The sequence below is a fragment of the Copadichromis virginalis genome, linkage group LG6 (genome assembly GCF_057382275.1).
Source record: "Copadichromis virginalis isolate Kocher_CV1m ecotype Utaka linkage group LG6, C_Virginalis_male_GT1.1, whole genome shotgun sequence".
NCBI classification, from domain to species: Eukaryota; Metazoa; Chordata; class Actinopteri; order Cichliformes; family Cichlidae; genus Copadichromis; species Copadichromis virginalis.
In genome coordinates this window covers 41050121-41070807 of record NC_140623.1, presented here as the reverse complement: position 1 = coordinate 41070807, position 20687 = coordinate 41050121, and the positions used below count along the sequence as shown (strand labels likewise).

General features: G+C 43.1%; 1 protein-coding gene across 4 annotated transcripts in view; it reads right to left on the bottom strand.

Annotated features, from left to right (window-relative positions):
• kcnq5b (potassium voltage-gated channel, KQT-like subfamily, member 5b) overlaps positions 1–20687 on the bottom strand; it is a 138152-nt gene that overhangs the window by 7351 nt on the left and 110114 nt on the right. For all 4 annotated transcript variants that reach the window (XM_085460469.1, XM_085460470.1, XM_085460471.1 and 1 more), the window contains exons 4-10: positions 15020–15195; positions 14150–14275; positions 12503–12613; positions 11999–12094; positions 10214–10308; positions 5564–5590; positions 1716–1939 (exon numbers count right to left, since the gene is read on the bottom strand). In XM_085460469.1, the coding sequence (XP_085316595.1) occupies positions 1716–1939; positions 5564–5590; positions 10214–10308; positions 11999–12094; positions 12503–12613; positions 14150–14275; positions 15020–15195 (855 nt within the window). The remainder of the gene's footprint in view (positions 1–1715; positions 1940–5563; positions 5591–10213; positions 10309–11998; positions 12095–12502; positions 12614–14149; positions 14276–15019; positions 15196–20687) is intronic.

Below are 20687 nucleotides of genomic sequence, written 5' to 3'. Positions count from 1 at the left end.
GATCAACTGTGATCCGTTGCACCACTAGACGAAAGAAGGATATGTGAAGAAGAAAACATCAAGCAGTCAGCAGGCAAAACCAGGTTTGGGTAATAGCTTTGTCTTCCAATATGACAACAACTTCAAATTTGCATCACTCCTGCTGAAGAACATCTGACGAATACTTTTGACCCTGGTAGTTTTTGTAGTTTTGGACAATTCCAGCTGTTTTTAGACAGAAACTCTAAACAAAACCTGCTCATCACCAGGTCACTGTTTAGTTTCAGAATAAGTTACCACCTCGATGTAACAGGTAAAAAGTGACTCAAGACTCATAAGAGACTAAACTCGGACTTTAAGCTCAACACAGCTTACTAATCCATTGACCTTCACTTTGTAGTTACACGCCTCTGCTGGGCCGTGGGGATCTCTGTGAGCTGGTGGAAAATCTGGAGTCTAAATAGTTTAAAGCACAGATCAAAGCTGTCCAAAATCCAGAGATTCACCTTAGTGTCATGGGGTAATAAAGCATTAAAGGTTTAGAAAGACTTCATTTTGATTTTCCAAATGGAGCAGGAACCCTGAGCACCCTGAGGAGGTAAGCACAGGGTTAATGCCGTTGATGTGTTCTGTTGAACTAAACACTGTAGATGACCTCAGGAAAGGATCGATTACTCCACAGTATGTGGGTTTTGTCAGACCTGCTGCTGATGAAAAACAGTGCTGATTAATGATTTGCTCCATTAAAAACTTTCCACTAAAATAATTCCTGGTTTCATTTCTAATTAAGACAGAATGGAAGGGAGATGTTTCCCATCCTCTAATGTCTCACTTAGCCAACATGTCAGCGATCAGACGCAGCGTGGCTAACCAGCCAACCAGTTTGGTTTTGGCTAGCTTGGCTAATGATTCCTCTCCACCAGCAGGCCTCAGCCAGCTGGATGGCTCTGACACCCCATATGGCTCCTGGAGCTCACCACCCCCACCTTCCATCTATCCATCAGTCCGCCCACAACCACCAACTGGCCGTTACCCAGGAGGACTCGCCAGGCCGGCACTGCTAGGCCAAAGAAAGGGAGCACAGCAGCCATCAGCATTCCTCCACTCCGCTGCGTCATTAGTGAGCCAAACCAGTTCTGATGAGCTGGATCGAGAGTCAGTTAAATATGAGCAGTGAGGTTGGGGCAGTTGTGCTTATTTTTATATCTCAGGAACACCTTTCTTTAAATGTGGCACTCAAGGAAGAGCAAGAGCAGCTGTTTGGAGAGGTTACTCACTTCCTGTTAATCCCGCATGACTGAAACTGGCCGGTTTTGACTTTGACAGCACACTATGAGCAGCAGTGAATGTAGCCTAATGGCTAAAATAAGTTATTAGACCTGCTCTGAACAAAAAAAGACATTGAGACATTTCAAAATTTAAATGGAAAAAATTCTAACATCTTTTTTCCCCCCTCACAGGAAAAGCAGTTTTGTCCAGTACTATTTATATAACGCAAAAACACAACAACGGGCACCTCAAGTTAAAGACTCCATGATAATAGAGAGGAGATGATGAAACCAAGAAGGCCGTCTTCAGTTTTGGTACGGTAATATGTTACTTAGCATTTATAAGCCACCACTAAAAAGCCAGCAGGGTGGAGGCCAGAAGCCAGACTCTAAAACAGGTGATTTTGCTTTGTTAATAATCCACACTGATATAAAATACCGGCAGTGAAAGCAGAATGGCACACGCACCATCAGTGGTGGAGCGGGACTGACTCTTGAGGCGGAGCGACGGTCTGAACCGCGTGCGGTCGTTGAAGCTCCAGCTCTTCTGAACCTTGGCGGGACTGGTGCCCTCTGTGCCAGCGTCAGCCACCGGAGAGCGCCTGTCGTTCACTGATGACGTCTGCCTATTCTTGATGCTCTGACCTCGGGGGCTCGCCATCCTCACCCGCTCCTTAAAACTCAACTTCTGGCTGAAATTAGTGATGAAAAGTAGTACAGAGGGAGATTGGAGCGAGAAGGGGAAAGAAGAAGGAAGTGAAGTGGGGTGGAAATGACAAAGAGGTCAACATGTTTGAGCGATAAATGATTTTCATGATAGCAAAAAGTTATCCTGGAAAAGTCTTCCTTCATAAACTGCTGAACATGGCAGCCATCCATTTAGTATAAGGGCTGCAGGACAGGATGGAGACAGACCAGCATGCATTGCAGCAGATGCTTTAGACAAAATGCAAGCTTTGGTTAGATATGAAGCTTCAGCTGTGTGATGATGCTGGTGGTTTGTTCCTGCAAGTGTGCACAGTATGCCGTCTTGTGTGACCAATTCGTTTACACATCATTAAAAGAGCCAGCGGGTGTCGCACAGTTATATTAAATGTATCGCATGTTTTTATATAAAAGTGTGAGTTTATGGATGAAAATTCATAAGAATTACCTGCAGAGTGTGAACAGGCAGGACCATGAGGTGTGGAGATAATTAGCGAGTGACAGATCCTGTGTTTATGCAGAATGACAGCATGCAAAGCCGTTCGCAGGCGTCAGCCGTGCATCATTTACACGCTGCAGAGGATTAAACAGAAGTCTGTGTTCTTCTTATTGTCACCAAATCAGTGGATTTTGGTCATGAATGTGTTGATTCGTCTCAGTAAATTCTTACTCTTAAACTCAATAGTCTGAGAAAGTCAACAGGATGGCTAATGATTTCATTAAGACGTTATCAGCCAACGAGTGCATCTGCATAATCCTCCTTTCTAATAACTTGTAAAATGAACGTCATGATCTCACTTGTTAGTCTCAACGTGGCTTGACACTAATGACTGAGCCCGTGAAGTCATCAGGAAAATGTTGCATGCTAGGTTCTGATTCTAAGCTAACGTTAGCTAGTGTTGCTCACTGCTGACTGTGCCGAGTGGCAGTGAGGCCCTCGAGACTTTGTACCGACTCTGACTCGTATCCCTCGTTAGAAATCAGAGCACATGATGTAAGAAGTAACTGAGAGTCTCATAGCTGTTAGGTGGCTAGCAATAAGAAGCAATGCTTCTCACCGGTGGAGGGGATGGTACCTGAGATGTCTGTGTGGGTTCTGGTGAATGAAGCGCGGTTTATCGTTTAGGTGGAATACAAGGAGGTGAGTGAAGAAGAAAATGTTGACGGTGCATCACACACACACACACACACACACACACGGTAATTTCAATCTCACTACATCCAGAGAAAAAGCTAATTAGTTATTTCAGAGGAGCTGCTGCTGAGAACGAAACCTGGCACAGACTAATGACCTGACAGTTAAAAACCAAAATCACAACAGGCACAAATAGCGCATTGCTCAGGCAAATATCAAACAAAAGGCAGATAGTGTGTTACTATGAAGGCGACTGATGTCTCCCTGCAGGGTTTTCTGACTCTGCTCTCTCTGAGGCTGCACAGCCTCCTACAGATACCCATGCACCAAGAATTAGTCAGCATTCCCAAAGAAAAACTTCATGTCACAGGGAGCAGAGATGCTGTGTACCTATGTTTCCGAGCAGTACACCTCCTCAGTAGCTTCTGTTTATTACTATGATTTTTACTAAAAACCAAGGGGAGATAGACACACGGTGATGTGTTACATGAAGCAGAAACAGATGAGAGAAAATCTTTCTGTCTTAAACCCTCGTGCATCTAAACACCACTTTCTTAGTGTAAGCTCTGCAGAATAACTGATTGATGAACCTTTGCAGGACTGTATGCATGAAGTCTAGGAAGTACAAAGTAATACGTTTACCGCTGGAGTTTCAATTTGTCGACCACTGACATTTAGAAGCAGCAGAACGGAGGCAAATTGAGCTTAGTAGAGAAAATGAACATCTACAGGACCGTTTGAAAAAGGCTGCAATTTGGTGAGTCACACAGTTCATGCCGATATCCCTCATTTAACTATGTGAATTCAGCTGGGCCATGGCAACAAGTGCCTGAATCACCAGTGAGCGGACAGGGAGCTTTACACAGTTGTGTGGGTTTACTGAAGGTATAAACATGCAAATCCATTTTTGTTTCCCATGTAATGTTTTGGTTTCCTCACTGCCTTTTCTCATATATACTGATTCTGTTAATAAAGCAAGGCAGCTCTGCACTGACTGCACAGTGTGGCGTTTAATCCCTCCTCTCTAGCTCTGCAGTAGAGACATAAATAGAGTTGGGGGTTTTGCAGAACCTCCATCACCTTTTCTACATTGTGGTGTATTTCATAAACCAGGTTCAAAGGGAAAGAGTAATATAAAAAAAAAAGAAAGCACGCCTGCCTTCAGTTCGCAGCGGTGGTTTGCAGACAAACATTTACTCAGTGTTTCATAACTGCAAACACAACATATTACATCACACAGCCTCCACTGCCCTGCACACTGCCCTCCCCAAATGAGTCTATAAATGCATTGGCTCAAAGAGAAACATCAGGAGCACTGATTTCATTACAAAATTAAGCAATATTAGGACATTATCACACAGAATAACATTTGTAATAAGTGTGTAATAGATACCTCAGGCAAGAGGATGGTTTAAAGCATGAGAAAAATGTTGTGTGTGTGTTTTTGCCTTTGTGTGTAGTGAACGCGGTGTGTAAATGATTTTATTTTTTCTCTTTTGGAGAGAAAAAGCAATAAAAAGAAAAAACAGCACCAAACAGAAAGTCAAAACAGTGAGTCATACAGAGTGCTTGTGTAAAAGTGGCTGCTTTTCCAGGCAACACATCATCACCCTTATGGCCTTCAGCTCCTGTTAGGGCACCTGTTCTGTCTGGGTGACCATGCAGGTCGCACAGAAGTGTGGCGGAAAGAGCCCTCAAAGACGGCCGGCCATTGTTTGAACATAACGATGCAGATCACGAGTGTATTAACAGAACTTCTTCAGCTTTGCTGCTGATTTCCCAGCGCTCATTCGTTTGCATTAGAGCATTGCAGGAAATGCTTTGTACCTTCTACTGAATTTAAGTGAGTGATAAAAATAAAAGCTGCACCACATTTTTGATGTCATGCAACATAAGGTACATCCGGTGTAGCTAAGTTGTCCTAAAGGCGATGACACGTCATTAGAATAGAAAGTAAATATGGGCGTGGCCATGGAGAATCTCTAATGAGTGAGCTGCAAAGTGCAGATGAAGTTTGAAAAAGAAGTGCCACAATAACATCAGTTCCTCTAACAACCGGTGTTCAAGAAGTCCGGCTGTACAGCAGAAATAAACACATTTATAGCCTGATACATAAAACCATTTCGGCCTCTATAGATTGATTCCCCCTTCATAACATTGTTGAGGTGTATCTTATAGCCGTCATTCATCTTTGATCTACAGGCAGGAGTTAGAAACTCTAAAATCTAAAGCTGACTTTTCAAGGTAATCTAAAAACTCAAGTACTTACAAACATTTGACTAAAAACAAGAAGAAAAAGCCATGAAAATAAAATTCAGGCACTCAGTTATTTTCAGGTAAATTTCCCAAGTGGTCACACGTGGTACTGCGCCGCATCAGCTTTGTTGATACATTCTCTGATTTGACGCCCAGCCCTATTTCCAAGTCATGGACTTACAACACTACGTAACACAGCGAAGGTCAAACAGTCACAAACCTTGTGGTCGACTCTCCCTGCTCCTTCCTGCAGCAGACAGATCAGAAAAGGAAAGATATTTGAGAACACATCTTTTCATAAAACTTCAGTAATAGTACAGTGCTTATATCAAAATACTGGTGCTTTTGCAAGTTTTAGCCCATTTATTAGAAATCTCATATGTTGTATTAAAGAGAGTTTAACTAATATTTTCCACTTTGTCTTGCATCAATTTTTGTATGGTAAGTTATGTAATCTACCACAGTGAACAGTCTTTTTTGGTCAAAGTTACAATGTTATTGCAAGGTAATACAGTGCATCATTTTTTATTTTGCAGCTTGGTCTATTCCAAGACCAAGGAATATTGGGTATCTAACCCATTATTACAGGACGATCATTTTCTGCACAACCGCAGTGAGAGCCTGGTTCACACTACCAGAAATAATTTGGACCCGGGCACAGTGGAAGCTGCCCTCTGCCAGGTTGCCCTTGGTCATTAATACTGGTCATAACCTTCTAGAACAGGGGTGTCAAACTCAAATACACAGTGGGCCAAAATTCAAAACTGGAACAAAGTCGTGGGCTAACATTAATATTTATTGAAAAATCTTCCTCCAGATATAAGAATGAATCTTTTGTTATGGATTCAAACAAGTTTTGCTGAAAAACTGAATATGGAACAAGCAAAGCCTAATACTAAACGACATATATATTAGCTGTATAATACCAGTAGGCCAGCTCTAATAGTAATTTGGTATGGCTTCGCGGGCCAAATGTAATTAGGCTGCGGGCCAAATTTGGCCCGCGGGCCAGAGTTTGACACCTATGTTCTAGAATTTCTAGGCAAAGCCAAGGGGGCAGGGTTTAGAGTTCAGAGTTCAGGGTTTAGAGTTCAGATGAGGTTCCTTCGAAGGGTGGCAAGACTCTGGATGGAGCATGAGGAGCTCAGTAAGTCAGGAAGGACTCTGCTTAGAGCTGCTTCTCCATCACATGAACAGGAGCCAGCTAGAGTGGTTCAGGTATCTAACCAGGACATATCCTGGCACCTCCTAGGTGAGGATGAGGTTAGTCCAACTAGCAGGAGATCCAGACCCAATAAGTGTCAAAGTTTTTGTGAAGTGAATGCATTATTCCACATAATAACATGAACTCGTTTGGCTTAATGAAAACCAACAAACCAGTTTATAAAGCACACCCTGACGTGTACTGGACAGTGAACCTGCTGGATGCGCTTCATGTTGGGTAATGCAGGTTGTGCCTCATATACTTAGCACCGAGGCTGTTCCAGGCAGCTGATTTCTATGTTTACTTTTGCTTTGCAAACCTTTTCAGCGTGTAAAGTTAGCGCGGCCTCAGCAGTAGTGTTAACGGCAAATGCGAATTCTTCTTTAACGGCAACATCATAAATGCAAAGTTTATGTCCACAGTGATGAATGACACACTCAGCATGTTTAAAAACTCCTTTACTCTCCAGTTGAAGTCATGATGATGTGAGCTTTAGGAATTCATTAAAATACAAGTTATACATGATTTATAACCGAGGAGCTAAAACCTGCAAACGCACCAATGTGTTCAGCATGATAGGGAGATTTCTGCATCACAAGCTTTGCCAGCAGCTGTTTCTTTCACAAGTGCAGAGGATTTGAAGGCCGCAACACATCGATCAATAAGAGGCCTGATGGTGGAAGCCTTAACAAACAGCAGACTCACTACAAACATGCAGGTTCATGCACACTAAAGCAGCAGCGAGAGAAGAAAGTGACTTAAGGACTGCATGTTTCACACATTACTCCTTTAAATAAAGTAATCATAAAGCTATAACTGTACATTATATGTAACCATCTGCAATGCATTTATTGTATACATTGCAGATAGCTGTCCCAATATTTCCAGGCTCCACAGATGGCTTTCAAAAGCACATAGGAGGGGTGGAAAACAAACCCCAATCACTGGGTGTTTGCAGGGTGTTTAGGATGGATACCAAAAAATGCACAAATCATAAAATTTTAAAAATGTTCTTTAACCAAAGAAGAAAAGCTCCCCATTTCTATAATTCAAGGTGCATAACTAGCTCGAGTATTAACGTTTAGCAGCTTGGTTAGATGCCTGGATTATATCACAGAACTGTGGATAATTTTAAACAGAGTATTTAAATGTAAGTGCATAAAACTGATAAATGCCAATACTAAAACATGAAGGGAGGCGAGCTTTTAAGGGCAGCTTTTCTGCTTTTATCATGTGCTGTTTGGGACGATACCAGTCATTTCCCACAGCACGTGCCATCACACTGTGATGACCTGTCATTTTGACTTTCATTTAAATAAAAACATTATTGTGCCAATTGAACCCATGTGGGTTCTAGAGATTTATGATCTTTTCTAAAATGTGTAGTAACAGTACGTGGGATTATAGCAGTCATGCAGCGTATGTTGAGGTCTTTTATTCTGAAAGGAACAGGAAGAAGCTCTTTTTAGATATACGTTACATAGAGCAAAGCAGGTTTTGGTACAGACTGGGCAGCTTCATGAATAAAGTGCTCGTCTTAGGTCAATTTAAAAAATAGAATTTGCTGGCTGGAGTAGACACGGTATGATTTATGAAATAATAAATCAGAGGCAGGGATGTTTCTGAAACTTTCTTAGTCATAAAAATTATTCAGGAACTGCATAGTTAAATCTTTTACCTCACAGGGTATGAAACACAAAACTTCAGGAGCTTCTTTTCCAGCACATGTTCAAATTCTGATCTAGTCCCAACAAACTAAACATGAAGTCCATGATGTTTGTGTGGGACAACATGAGTGATGAGATTAATGCTAAAATGCAGATTGAATTTTTTTTGACATTGAGACAATTTAAGAAAAGGAACACAGCTTGCAGTTTTTTTTAACTTAATTCCATTTTCCCAACTTTTATAAGCAGAAGTAGAAGCTAAAGTTTGTTTTTATGCTGTTATGCGACATGTCAGCTGCTGCCGTGCCTGGAAATTATCTTTGAGTTCCAGCATCCTTGAGTCAGCACATCTGTTGGTGAGGTGTGTTTACGTTTGTGAACTGGAGCCAATAAAAATTTGGACAGTGCCTCAATATGTGGGGACACGAATAAAAATAATGTGTGGTCCCATTTAAAGTGTGACACCTTAAGACAGAAACCAGGTGAGGCGCAAACATGGAACCTGTGAATTGGCCTTCAAGCGGTTTCTGAATGCTGAGAAGCACCTGCAGCCATGCAACACTCCTACGACTCAGACAAAAACATGTCAACTTTGGTGACGCGGTCCAAACGGTTATAAAGAACACGTGAACACCAAGGATGATTCGGATTGGGCTTTTTAGAAACTTGTTCTGACACCGCTCACACAAAGTCAGGTAGGTGAAAGGAGAACTTTCATGTCATGACTTGTTTTGAGCAGACGCGCATCTCACATGGTGATATGAGCATTTAAAGTTTACCCAGAATGCACTTTTTGAAGTGAATTCTCTGGGGCGTCTGTTCCTCTACACTGCAGACATTAAAGTTGTGTTACTGAATACGATCTGAAACGCTAGGATGTATCACGAGATACTGAAGCTCAGAGATGTTTATAGAGCAGCGGTGTCAAACTCCAGGCCTCAAGGGTCGGTGTCCCTGGGTCAGCAGACCTGAATCAAATGATTACTTCATTACCAGGCCTCTGGAGAACTTTTTAGGAGGTAATTTATCCATTTAAATCAGCTGTGTTGGATCAAGGACACATCTAAAAACTGCAGGACACCGGCCCTCGAGGCCTGGAGTTCCCCACCCCTGTTGTTGTAGAGAAAAACAAATCTTACTTAAATAAAACCTTGATTGTGACACTCGTGGTGATTTGGTAGCAGTTTTTAAAAGAGATTAAATGTGATTTTCAGTCCTGAAGGTTTCATGTGGATATAATAAATACTGACACTTAAAAAGCCTTTAATTTAAAATCATCCCTTTTGTACTTTGAGGGCTGTAAAATTTGAAAAGATTCGCACTATGAAGGTAAAATTACGTATGGTTTTATTATAAATACCAACTTTCCTGTCATTGACAGTAATATGAAGAACCACTTGATGGAAGTTGACGGTTTGACGGCACTGGGGGAAATTTCTCAACTCTTTCCGCATCCCTCATCATTTTCTGTAAAAAAGCTGCACTACAGCTAAACCTTGACACACTGACAGACTGAAATAGGTGCGTCCCTCTAAATCACTCTGGGCCCTGGGCTTTTGAGAAGATGAGGGCTTTGAGTTCAAAAAGCCCGATTGGGTCATTGAAGCCACAATTGGAGTCATAAATAGACGTGCTATGAAAGGGTGACGGCTAAAATTGCTGCCTTGGTCCCTCAAAGCAGCGAACGTTCCTGGCCCGTTGAGCACTCAGCGCACAGACGGAGACATTTATAGAGAAGCAGATGGAGTCAGCTTTTTTTTTTACATTAATGGAGCCTGGAAATTGTCTGTCATTTATAAATTAAAATTCTAAAATCACTTCTTCTATAAATTTTCAATAAAGAGAAAAAAAGCAGATACGTAAAACGACAGGACAGAGCAGGAAAAGTGAATAATCCAAAGAGGATCTAAATGAACTTTAAATTTGCAAAGTTGAAGTGCAGGAAAGGAATGTGGCACAGACACCAAATACAGACACCAGCTGCCATAGTTGTACCTACTTTGTAGGGCTGCAGGTATGCAACGCCTTCAAGTGAGGCTTCCAGGTAGCAATGGAAACCGAGTTCTCATCAGCCGCATAACTACGCCAAACACACTGCATGCAGAATACACAAAAAAAATAGGTGGAAGGGAAAAATTAAAAGACCCCCCTCCCAGAAAAAAAACGATAAACAGACAGAAAAAAGGTAAAAAAAAAAAACCAAAAGAAAAACAAGGCCCCAGAGGGAGTCAGGAGAAGAGGAGAAAAGAAAAGAAAGTAAAAAAAAGAGCTGATTAGTGAAAACTAAAACACGGATGTGTCACACGTCTGGGGTCGGCCGGCGGTCAGGCATGGATACATGCCTGTGGATAGGCAGGAGGCTCTCATAGTGCCGCCACGTGGCGTCCAGGTAGGGCCTGGTGCTGTCGGTGGAGTGATAACGCCACGCAGCCTGGTACAACATGGGGATGCACAGGATGAAGAGGAGGAGGAGGAGATGGGAGCATATGATGGACAAAAGGAAAAGGAAGCATGTGGGGAAATATACGAGGAGGTCAATGTGAGGTCAGCACCAGTGAAAGTCAGGATGAAACTAAAGGTGAGTGAAGATCAGGTAGCAGGACGGAGGGGATCGTTGGTGTTTCTGTGCTTTATACCATAGACTGTATAAAAAAGACAGACATACAGTGGGAGGAGTTTTCTCTGTAACTCAGCTCTTGATTTAACATCGCCGTGGTTCCTCAGACCCCAAAAAATAAACAAAAACAAAACAACCATCCCCCCAAATAACCCTGCCAGGCTTTCGGATTGTTTCAGACAATAAGCTCAGTAGGAAGGAAATGTTTTTGACACATTTAAACAATTGCTTTAATCCAAACTGGATTTCATCTGAAAGCTGATGACGAGTCCCAGGTATTTAACCCAGGATTGTCACGTTGGAGTTCGTTCCGGACATGTTGGCCTTGTTTGCGAGTTGTTGTCCCACCCTATCATCATGTCGTTTGTTAAGGTCATATAGGACGAGGACTGAATGTTGTTAGATCGTCTGGAAAGGGACCTCAGGACCGAATCATAGGTGGCAGATAGTTGGAGTTGTCGGACACCACTTCAGTTCAGTGGACAGAGATGCTTTCAGCCACCTACAACACTGACTCCTCATCAGCTTTAAAAACTGAAGAAGCCTTTGGAACGTCAAGAGATCATCTAGATTAGATGAGCTGAACAGACATTTCAAAGCATAAATAAAGTCACACAGTTTTTTTCTCCTTGTCATGAATCTTCCTTGGGCAGTGGTGGTTAGCACAGCTGCCTCACAGCAAAAAGGTCCTGAGTTCAATTCCACCATCATGCTGGGGTCTGTCACACCTATTGGTGTGAATGTGAGTGCGGATGGTTGTCTATGTGTTAGCCGTGGAACATCCCTCGGTTCCACCTGTGCTCGTAACGCCTGCTTTCAAAACGGCAAGAAAGGAAGAAAAACAGGAATCTGCAATCCAAATGGTGATCTCATGGTAGCCATGACCATCTTTTATATACAGTCTATGGCTATACTAGTAGGAGGTGAAAGAGATGATTGAGCTTTGAGAAGATGAGGAGAGAAGTGGGCTGCACAGGGTGACGATATCTGCTTTTCACTGGGTTTCGTCGAGTCCACGAAGGAAAAGGACAAAGTGGAGAATGACAGTCGCTTATAGATTTTAACAACACTACAGTGGATTGAATCGTCAACGTTAACGTCTTCATTGTCCAGCCCAAAGCAGAGATATGTGTCAGAGACAAAAGAATAACAGGGTGTCTGTTTTACCTGGATGAGGTAGGCCGCTGGGTTTCTTCTCTTCTCAAAGTGCTTCTGTCTGTGCTGCTCCTGGACCTTCAGGGCAAAGCCTGAACCCAGAATACCCTGAAATGATATAAACAGAAATAAATACACACACCACAAATACACCATGATGTGGTTTCGTGCACTGGTAGCAGTGACTTAAAGAGAGTATCCTAGTGCTCCTGTGCAGGCTTCCAGAAGTTAGCCAATAAGAAGAGAGCAGGAAAGCGCTAAAACAGCTTGTTTCAGAGAACTTTTATGTCCTCAAGTAGGTACATAATTCAATTTAATGACTGAATTACTGTGACTGGAAATTAACTGAATGTTCTATTACAACAATACAACAATAATTATTATTATAAACTGCAATAATAAGGTTGTAAATTTACATTAAAAAAGAAGCAAATTTCATAAAAAAGGAAACTTTATGAGAGAAAAAAAATGAAAACCTGTTACAGAAAACTGATTCATAAAAAAAGAATAACTTACAGCTGGCAAGGCAAAGAAGGAGATGCCGAGGAGGGCGAACCCCGCGGACAGCATCCGCCCCGTCCACGTCTTTGGCGTCTTGTCTCCGTAGCCGATGGTTGTCAGGGTGATCTGTGAAAACAATGATTATTATCAGGGCCTGATGGATGCTCATATGCAGCCCCTGGCTGTTTAAACAGGGAACTTTTAAACAAATGTTATATTTAAAATTAAAACTTGTGCTGTATCAGAACTTGCAAGTGACCTGGTAACGCTGAGGTTGTCTATGACTTATCTAAACATCTACAAGCTATTAGTAGTTTTTTTATTTAACAGTAAGACGTCATTAGTTGGAAATTATAAAGTCATGTGGAATACCTATACCTATATCTACCTATATGAGACCTGTTTTTAAAGGCATCTTTTAAAGGTTGTAGGACAGAAACTGGTTTCATCTTTTTGTTTGTGCCTCAGGCAGCTTTTGCAGTTTTGGTGAAATGGTCCTTTAAGTGATATTAAAAGGGGTTATTTGGTTAGTAGACTTGAATGAAAATGCATCCTCTGCTTTACTTACACCAATCTATTAAGACTGCTTTTATTTCTGTCAGACTGCTCAGTGTTAAATGTCTTCTAGTACGCATCGCTCCATTGTATTTGCATCTTTTTCCCTTTTGCATACAGCCTGATTTTCTCCATACAGAGACATGATTTTAAATGATGCCTTCAAGCACTGCAATCACATCTGAATGATTAAACCTGCGCAGAGGCTTTAACGGGCGTCAGTCTGTGCGGCCTTGGTTCCAAGAACGCTGCTGAAAGCCGGCGGCTCAAATGTTTATTCTGCCTTATCTGAAAAAATAAAGTTTTCTAAGGCACCGAATGTGCACTCCTCTTGTCCTTTATGTGCAAAGACCTACCGAGCATCTGATGATGTTGTGCAGATATACACGGAGAGGGCGTTTTGACAATATGAAACCTCAGATTCAATGAAAATGGGACTCAAACATCTCGATGTCAGCAAGTGAAGTTTTAATAGAATTAAGAGTTAATTGCAGTAATGATTTAAGTTGATGGTACTTAGTGCATCAAAATATGACTGCTGGATAAAAGCATTCTCATGTATTCAACAAAAGCCTGAAAAGGAGCATTTAATGAAGTGTATTCACCATTTAATGACAGGGGCAGATGTATCTGGCCGTGGACTGAAACTGGCAGAAAAACCTTACTTGGCTTTATTACTGTGCCGGTTTTATCTGCCCATCTGTACAGATATCCATCTATCTACCTCTTTGATTTGGAAGCCTGAACATTTTTCATTCAGGCTCTGATTACCATTCATGACAAAGGCTATTTTACACCATTATGAATTTCTGAGCCGGATTAATAATGGTGTTTAACGGAGCCGTGCAGGACTAATGTTTATGGACGGCTGTTGGTGCTCAGAGGCAGAGCTGAACAGGAGATAATAACAGCAAGGATTCTGCTTTTCTGCATCCAGAGCACGACACACTCATCTGAAAATACTCAGAGTAAAACCTGTACTCTGCTGATGTCCAAGAAAGTCTAACTCAGGAGGGTCAGGTGGCTGCAGAGATTGGCTGACAGCTGCTAAAAAAATCATTTCTATCAGGGCTTTTTACTAAAGTACAGAAATTCCTCCAAACTCACCGTGCCCCACCACAAGGCATCCGCATACGTAGCAAACTCATTGTTGAACTTATTCTCCACAAGGTAGACAAGGAACGAAGAGAAGATGAGGACCAAGAAGCCGATGTACCAGGCGGTTACCAGTTCCTGCAGAAGTCAAAGAGGTCATTCAGAGTTTAATGGTGGAAAAAGGAGCATTTATTTAATGCACATCGACCTAAAACCACTTTTCTCTGAACACTGAGGTCAGAAACAGAAATAAAATAATGACGTGATAGGTCACGACCCTTTACAGAACCTTCCTCTGATGCAGTCACTTATTGGTTCAGACATAAATATGATAAAACACTGCGACCAACTTCCTGATGTGCTGCTAAAACAGCTGCTGAACTGCCTGCTCTGAACTCTACAAGACCTCTGAATGTGCCCAGTGTTACCTGCAAATCAGGGACTGCAGCTAATCTGACTCATTGCTCTGCTCGAACAACGCTGTAGGAACACAGCTGTGCTGGTGTACACTTTATCAGGAACATTTAGGTAGGTGATGAATGCTCATGAAACCCTCTGTGACCTCAAAATAGCAAGGAAGAGCAATCAAACTATCATGCAAGATTAGTCTACTAGCTTAAAAATAAATAAATACTGCATTTAATCGCCTATTTAATCGCAATTTATGACAGTATGTTTGCACTGAAGCACCGCAGCAATTTCCTAATGTTGTAAACCTGCTCAACATTTGGCAATAAACCCCTTTCTGATTCTGATTCTGATAACATTTCATCTTTAACACCTTTAATTGTTTTAATCGTATAAACATAGCGTTACAGAAACATCTTGAGATTCCCTGAAGCTTGATCAGAAGCTTGATCTGCAGATGCCCTCCTCGCCTACCTTGCTGTGTGCGTAGACTACAGAGCCCAACAGCTTCCAGGTGCCTCCCCTTCGGTCCATTCGCACCATTCGTAGGATCTGCAGGAAACGCAGGCTTCGCAGGACTGACGTGGCAAAGATGTTGCCCTGGCTACCTGCTGACACCACCGCCACTGACGCTATCAGCACTATGATGTCTGGAATGAAAACACAAAACGACGGCTTACCAGCAGAAGAGGATACAATTCTTTATGAAGCTGCCTTTAAAATGATCTGCACTGATAAATATGTGTTTTCAAACAGAAATAATCTATACAAAGCTACACTATACAGACAAATCTGCTGGGTCACCAACACACTACACCTACAGGAGCTGCCTTGCTACAGGAACCAGGCCGTGAAGCTCCTGGCATGCCAGAGGAAGACGACCACAAAAAGATCAGAAAAACTTGAAATACAGTTTTTATTATGGTGGATTATGAAAACTGATTTTGATGCTAATGCTAGCTGAAGTTTGGACCTCTGCAGTTACTGAGTCAACAGAGCATTATTCATGTTTATGCACTTTACCTTCTCTGTGCTTGATTTTATACACCTGTGACTGAAACACTTGAATTCAAAGGCTCAGAGGTGTGCACCAACACTTGTGCACAGAGTCTATATTTAAAGAAAAAATTTTAACCGAGGGAAAGTTGGCAGAACCGGACTTCCACAGAGTGATAATAAAACATCAGCAGTGCTGAAAGTGGACACACAGAGACCACCTGGAAGTGTAGTTTTTGGTATTTATGGGTGGTGCCAGAGAACTTTATGATCCCAGAAAGGCTTCCCGACTGTGCATTATAACCCTGGAGGCCAGCTTGGCATAAGTTGACCTGCTGTCAGATCTATTTACTGGAGATATATATTACTGTAATACTAAAATTGATTAAATATTCAATATTACTAATATCTGAATGGACTCGAATATACACGCCACATGCCTCTAACGGCCTGTGGAGTGAATCTTACTTGCTTCGGGGTGCCTTGCTTCACTGCCTTCCTTCCATAAACGGTCAGCTACGTAAACATGAAACAAGAGCTCAGAAATTGAGTTTTTTAATCACTAATTTCAACACTCAGCTCGCTGTCGGGCTAGCGATTTTGCGAGCCCTGTATCTGATTGAGGAATCACTCATCTTTGGAAAAGAGAGTTTATTACAGAGAAATGGCTCTTTCCAAAATAAAAGCTATACTATACGCTTCTTCTGGGCTATATTCTCAGCAGCATATTGTAGCGGGTCAGGGCTGTTCGGGGTTCTGTTTGTACAGTTATGTTTTGTTTATGTTGCCAGAGTGACGGGTGACGCCCTCTCGCTGCGACGGTGTGTCCTTCCGGGGTCAGAGGGCGCCCTGTGTGTTGTTGTTGTTGTTGCTATGCCGTTGCCGCGCTGAGCAGTTAGCTAGCGGCAGTGTTCTTCTGCAGATGTCAATAAACGGCTGTGCTCCCTGGCTAGCTCACGGGAAGCAAGACCAAGCGATACCTCCGTCTCCTCGTTGTCTGAGCTCGCCACATTGGTGTCAGAAGTGGGATGATGGTGGCACCCCATGTTCTGACCCGAGTGACTTTCCCCCCGCCGGTCGTGACCGGCCGGTGCGCCAAAAGAAGGCACCTGGACATTTGCAAAGTGAAAGCAAAACACAAGCGCAAATTCAAACGCGATTTCAATATGTCACATATTGACAGTGGCTCACCGATGCCAATGACATAATTACCCAGCTACATTTCCGAAAGAATGCAAAAGCATTGACATATATTTTTCCTTTCTACAATAGCCCTTCCTACAATAGCCCGCTAGCCCCGGGACGTCGGGCTAGCGATTTTGCAAGCCCTGTGTTACAGGCATGGCCCTTTAAGGATGAAGCCTGATGGGAAATGTATTCGGGATGTGTGTAGCGGGACTGCCTGGTGTGTGTGTGAAGAGAGAGAGCGGAGAAGGGGAAAAAGTAACGGTTAGCTACAGAAGAGACGAAAAGAAAATAAATAAAAGGAATATAATAACTCCCTCGACAGCCAGAGTTGTGTCGGCGATGCTCGCTGTGAGTAAACTGTTTCAGCCCACTGTACGCGGTGTTCGTGCCTTAGAGAAGAAATAAAGTTCGGTGAAGCAGTTTCCTACGCCTCCTTCGATCTTTTTGCTAGCGGAGTTGACCTGTATAGTAAGCTGTTGCTGGCTACGAGTCAGTTACGGAACCTTCAAGTAACTGCCAGAGGTTTCCTTACTACAGTTCGGGGCCGCGGATCTGGCGCGGTAACACCTGTATCTGATTGAGGAATCACTCATCTTTGGAAAAGAGAGTTTATTACAGAGAAATGGCTCTTTCCAAAATAAAAGCTATACTATACGCTTCTTCTGGGCTATATTCTCAGCAGCATATTGTAGCGGGTCAGGGCTGTTCAGGGTTCTGTTTGTACAGTTATGTTTTGTTTATGTTGCCATAGTGACGGGTGACGCCCTCTCGCTGCGACGGTGTGTCCTTCCGGGGTCAGAGGCCGCCCTGTGTGTTGTTGTTGCTGTGCGGTTGCCGCGCTGAGCAGTTAGCTAGCGGCAGTGTTCTTCTGCAGATGTCAATAAACGGCTGTGCTCCCTGGCTAGCTCACGGGAAGCAAGACCAAACGATACCTCCGTCTCTTCGTTGTCTGAGCTCGCCACATTGGTGTCAGAAGTGGGATGATGGTGGCACCCCATGTTCTGACCCGAGTGACTTTCCCCCCGCCGGTCGTGACCGGCCGATGCGCCAAAAGAAGGCACCTGGACATTTGCAGGACTTTGTGTGGGGTAATGGGGTCGTCGGGGACGACTGACCCCTTAGGTGGGGGCTATGTAGCTGGTCAGGGCTATTCGGGGTTCTGTTTGTACAGTTATGTTTTATTTATGTTGCTATAGTGACGGGTGACGCCCTCTCGCTGCGACGGTGTGTCCTTCCGGGGTCAGAGGGCGGCCTGTGTGTTGTTGTTGTTGTTGTTGCTATGCCGTTGCCGCGCTGAGCAGTTAGCTAGTGGCAGTGTTCTTCTGCAGCATGCATGCTTGTTGTTTTTGTCTGCTTCCACTTGTCTTTGCACTAGGATGATGTCTGCGTAAATGTGCAGTCATATTCGTTGTGTTCCCACTAGTGCTGTCAGCGTTAATCTCGTTGAAATGACGTTAACGCCACAACAAGGCAAATCTCCGTTAACGAGCTACCCCTGCGTGGGGCTAGACGGCCAACACGTTAACGAGCTAACTGCGCTAACACACTAGTTCCCACCCATGTAATTGAGCATTGCGTGGCACATCCAACATACTGTTTTACTTTAGTCCATGACGCGCTTACCTTCAGGGTCATACCTCACATGAAAACCAAAATAATTCCAAACGCCAGATCTGAATGAGGTTCAATTTGCCATGTTGCAAGGAGAGCTTAACTTCTGTCTCGCTAGCTTGCCCTGCGCTCTTCCTTCTGACGATGCTGTCTGTGTTGAGTGCTCAGTGGATCTGCGCTCGACAGTGCAGCCTAGGCGGAGTAGTCAAACGCAGATTCACTGAGCGCTCAACACAGACAGCATCGTCAGAAGGAAAGTTGATAAAATAAATTACAAATTTTGTATTGTTCGATACATATGCGTACCGAACCGAAAGCACTGTATCGAACGGTTCAATATCGATAAGAGTATCGTTGCACCCCTAGCGATTATGTGTAGTGATTTATGTGTACGTTCTGTGTGCACTCAAAAAATAAGAAAACTGGCTCTCAGAAAAAACACGACTATTTCCCTCATCTCATTGACAGCTCCAAAAAAAAGAAAAGACTGCTCACTCCTGCTAGCAGAAAAGAAAACAGAAGCAAGTATATCTTGTTGTTATTGATCTTAACGTGAAACCATCCTATCAAAATTCATTCTCATCTGAACGCCAGTTAGACGGTTCGACGTCTATCATGCAGCAGCAATAACAGTAAGTCAGCGTTGTCATCTCTCGCTGCTCACTGCAGTAAATCAGCCCAACAAAGGCTCCATATTACTGGAGATGACATAATCTGCCACAGGCATCAACAGCACAATAGCAGCCTATGGCCTCTTCCTATACAGAGTATATGCTGATTTAAGTTGCCTGGCTACTGCATCGATCTGCTGTTTACACAATCACAGCAGAGGGAGAGGTAATTGGCTAAAACAGTGCTCTGCTGTATATCTGAAAGCAGAGCTCACACTTCTGCTTTGTTTCCTTTTAATTTCCCATAAGAGCATAAAAACTGTGACAGACGTAAACACGGGCACAGAGAGGCAGACGCACACAGATCTGACTCTGTGCAGAGGAAGTTCACACAAAGCACAGCGAGCACATGAATAACACCAAACCCACAAAGAGCACAGACAAATAAGACCTCGTCCAACTCAAAAAAAAACCCCAAATCTCCCCGTCTCTTCCATCTCGGCGATGCTCCGCGTTAAACTCTACACCCGGGCCGTGCTATTTTACTTCACTGTGTACGAGAGGATTTCCCTTCTGTCCTTCAGTTGAACCCATTTTTTTAAAAGAGAGAATGTTTGTTGAGGTGAAGCTGATGGTCGTATAAATAAACAGATCAGTTGACCCACAGTGGGGAGAGGAAGAGAAAGGGGAAAGGTCATGAGCAGCAGCGGCATTACAAATACATTAAAGGGGCACCAGCAGAGCTCGCCGACTTTGAAGGTGCTCAGAGGAAAGTAAAAAAAAAAAACAACCCCCACAAAGAATCCAAAGATTTAAATCAGTCCAGCTGACTCTACACAGGCATTCAGCCCTACAGACAGCACATCTCCCGATAGCTCCCCAACAGTGAAGTCAAAAATGTAGGAACATTTTCACTCATCACACATCCATTCATCAATCCGCTTGTCCAGATCAGTTTCCAGAACAGATCCGAATGCAAACCTGCAGAGTTGATGGTTGATATGATCAAATTGTGATGAATGATCACAATTTGAAGGTCTTCATTTGAAACACAGTGTTCTGAGCTTCAGGCAAAACTTCACACGAAAGAATGTGAGCGTGAAACCAGACAAACACAAGAAAGCTGCATATTATGACAGTCCATCCTCAGGCGCATCATTCAGATGCATCTCCATAAGGGCCGAGCCATGTGCATCACAGCCACCATGGAGTCATTTACTCAGGCTGTCAGCGGACATGCTTCCTTTAACCCCCGGGGAGTCTTTGGTCTTTTAAATGACTCACAGGGACAAATCACCTGTTCACACCAGTTAAAGCGATGCTAGTTTTCATTCCCGCTTCATTTGCGAGTTAATGTTGGTCGCTCTGAAGTCACAGACTAACACATCTTTAGATCACGCTGGTTAAAACGTCATATCAACATGAAGATTCTGCACGCGGTGCTTATTCTGAGCACAGAAACTTCCTTTGGCGTTCGGCTGTTTTGGCATCAACATGCCGCCGTACGGCTCCAGTGAAGCTGCTTGATCGCGAGTAATTAGGGAGCCCTGCTGCCACAAATAAACTGGTTAACAGAATTTCCACTGGGCACGATGCAGCAGCCAAAGTGAAAAGAAAAAAAGAACTGCTTAAAGGACTCCACAGAAGAAGAAGAAATGATTTAACTTCTGGGCCAAAAGTAACAGCAAAAGGAAGAACATTTTAAATGAGTTCAGCTGGAGGCTGTATTATTTTTA